General features: G+C 36.1%; 1 protein-coding gene across 1 annotated transcript; it reads left to right on the top strand.

The window, feature by feature from the left end:
- Positions 1 to 99: 99 nt before the first annotated feature.
- Tsp_16082 (putative protein tag-76) lies at positions 100 to 1,011 on the top strand (the record flags this gene model as incomplete). The annotated part of the gene is made up of 4 exons (XM_003370257.1): positions 100 to 113; positions 196 to 340; positions 405 to 567; positions 847 to 1,011. Coding segments are annotated over exons 1-4 (487 nt in total), but the record flags the coding sequence as incomplete, so codon positions are not given.
- Positions 1,012 to 1,035: the final 24 nt, after the last annotated feature.

The following is a 1,035-nucleotide window of genomic DNA, read 5'->3' as shown; positions in this document are numbered from 1 at the left end:
ATTAGGGTACATTTGGATACGGTGGCTTTCTGTAAATCAGGCGTTCATTTGCCCAGTAAACTGTGGTGCTGTTCTATTCTCAACTTGTTATGGCTTCCAATGTCTCAACAAAGGTAAGTATTGTTGTTTATTTTTATGTAAAAAGGTGGAATAGCAATCGTCTATTGTGGTTTGATTTTTAAATTTTTCAAAAAGGTGGTGGCTTAACTGCAAAAATATATTTGACCAAATCCATGAACCGCATGTTATTTCACCAACTGTTGAGCAATTTTTAATCACTGAATTATTTTTAGGCCAAGATACGAATTTAGCTGCAGATGAACTGTCGCAGTTGGGTTTAGTAAGTATTATTTAATGTTTTATTAAATTATTTCTTATTGTTGTTGTTGTTGATGCTTTTTTAGAAAGAATTAGTGAAGCGTCCTGGATACGGGACTGTTGGCAAGCCGATAAAATTAGCATGCAATTATTTTCCACTGATAAAATTACAGAAAGGTGATATTGTGGTTAACAGATATCACATCGACATACAACATCCGCGTTTAAAGTTGAATTGGTTCGATTCTAGTTAATTTGTTGTCAAGTTTTATTATAGTTTTAATGTGTTTTTATTTTCTGTTCAAGTGATGACAATCGTGACGTATTTTGGGCATATGTAGTGAAGCGTTCAGATATTTTTGGCGATCCATTTAAATTAGCGTACGATGGGAAGAGTACTTTGTCCCACAGTTGAGAAATTACATTTGAAGCAAGTCGGTGACACAGCACATCCGGTTCGTTTTACAAATTACTTCTGGAGTCTTATAAATCTGTAATCTTCACATATGACTATTTGTATATTTTAAGGAAAAGTCTTTCCCTCCACAACTGTTCGAGAAAATACACCATCAGAGTTGTCTATTTTGATGAAATTTACTGGGCCTGCTCTCACTTGGACTTCAGAAACGCAGAAGCCGGGTTCGCTGGATGAACGTGAAAAGGCCTCCAACTCCAACTTCTTGGCAACATATTGTTTGCACACGGCCGTCATCCTCC

This window comes from Trichinella spiralis (genome assembly GCF_000181795.1).
Source record: "Trichinella spiralis strain ISS 195 chromosome Unknown Scfld1084, whole genome shotgun sequence".
Lineage (NCBI taxonomy): Eukaryota > Metazoa > Nematoda > Enoplea > Trichinellida > Trichinellidae > Trichinella > Trichinella spiralis.
The sequence above is the reverse complement of the archived record's forward strand: the minus strand, read 5'-3'. Positions and strand labels throughout refer to the sequence as shown.